The sequence below is a fragment of the Pundamilia nyererei genome, unplaced genomic scaffold (assembly GCF_000239375.1).
Source record: "Pundamilia nyererei isolate P.nyererei 1_Seehausen unplaced genomic scaffold, PunNye1.0 scaffold00077, whole genome shotgun sequence".
Taxonomy (NCBI): Eukaryota; Metazoa; Chordata; class Actinopteri; order Cichliformes; family Cichlidae; genus Pundamilia; species Pundamilia nyererei.
The window spans coordinates 167302-168821 of NW_005187478.1; the positions used below are offsets into that span (position 1 = coordinate 167302).

General features: G+C 40.5%; 1 protein-coding gene across 1 annotated transcript in view; it reads left to right on the plus strand.

The window, feature by feature from the left end:
- LOC102193775 (tissue factor-like) overlaps positions 1-911 on the plus strand; it is a 12850-nt gene extending 11939 nt beyond the window's left edge. Inside the window, exon 7 of the mRNA XM_005737536.2 lies at positions 146-911. Coding sequence (XP_005737593.1) covers positions 146-282 — 137 coding nt within the window. The 3' untranslated portion in view covers positions 283-911. The remainder of the gene's footprint in view (positions 1-145) is intronic.
- The last annotated feature ends 609 nt before the right edge of the window (positions 912-1520 follow it).

Genomic DNA, 1520 nt, shown 5'->3' on the forward strand with positions numbered 1-1520 from the left:
GTGTGTGTGTGTGTGTGTGTGTGTGTGTGTGTGTGTGTGTGTGTGTGTGTGTGTGTGTGTGTGTGTGTGAGGCATGTTGTATAAAGCACTTTGAGTGCTCAGGTAGAACCAGTCTATTTAACAGTGACCCTCGTTCTTTCTGCAGATTTGAGTGTTGGAGCATGGGTTGGTGTAGGCTTCATCATGTTAACAGTCCTCATCGTCATCGTCACGGTGACCGTCCTCTGCTGTCGCCAGAGAAACAAAACTCTGCAAATGTCTCAGTCATCAGCACCAGTGTAAAGTGCTTGGGTTAAGTTTGCTCTCTGAAACCAAGTTTACACTGTATTATGGGTATTATTTCTGTATTTCATATTCAAGTTCTTTATTTAGTTGACACTGAAAGTGAAAGACTTCATCAAGAATTTGGTCTTTCACATTCACCAGTGTTTGTCCTTTCATTTGTGTGATCATCGGGTACATCAGGAAAACAGTAACCAAAACCAGTCTGCTACAGCAAAGTCGTGATTTGTGTCTAAATGACTGGATTATTAGAATGTTCATGCCTGAAGTACGGCATCATTTATTAGCTTGTCTTCTGGCGGAACCTGCGTCCAACCCATGCGTTTGCATGGAGCTCATTGGCTGTAGAGTAATTTTCATTAAACAACATTTCTTTTTCTAAAGTAACTGAAATATATCATTAAGTCACAATCACAGTTTATCTGTAATCTTCATTTGTAAAAAACGTTTAAATGGTTTAAGATGATAGAAAAAGCAAACAGTTTGACAAATATTCTGGTAAATGTGCAGCACAGTGGTGGGGTGGTTAGCACCTGGGTTTAAATCCAGCATCTGGCTGGAGCCTGTCCTTTCACGTCATGTCTGCGTGGGTTCTCTCTGGGTACTCTGGCTTCCTCCCACAGTTTAAAGACATGCAGTTATTGGGGTTAAGTTTGGTGAATCTAAATTGCCCATACGTGTGAATAGTTGTCTGTCTCTCATTTCTCCTTGCAAAACCTTACACCTTGGTTAGGCTCTTGCTCACTGTGACCCTGAAATGGTTAAGTAGAAGAAGATGGACGAACAGCTGGTAATTGAAGCTGTGAAGTTCGTTTTGATGTCATATCTGCATCAGTTTGATGTGCTGTTTTGTCAGGGGTTACTTAGGAAGACTTTCCAACATATTTGTGTGTCTGAGCCAAATCTTTTGCCTTTTTCTTCTTTTTGACCCATTATGTTTCAAATTTGAATGTCCAGGTCTTATAATTCACCACTGGTGGTTAGTGAACACAGTGGATTATTTAGCAGCTATTTTCTCACGAGTGGGGGGAGACAAAAGGTCCATGGATTATTCTATTTGTATATAAATAGTGTTAAATAAAAGCTGAAGATTACTTTACTACTTTTATCTCATCTCATCGATCACTCAGATCCCAAATGTAGCAGAAACATCAATTTCGTACTTCTGCCAACAGCCACTGCTGGTGGGCCTTCCTGTATCCATTGTACTCATTTCCAGTAAACAAAGACTGGTCTTG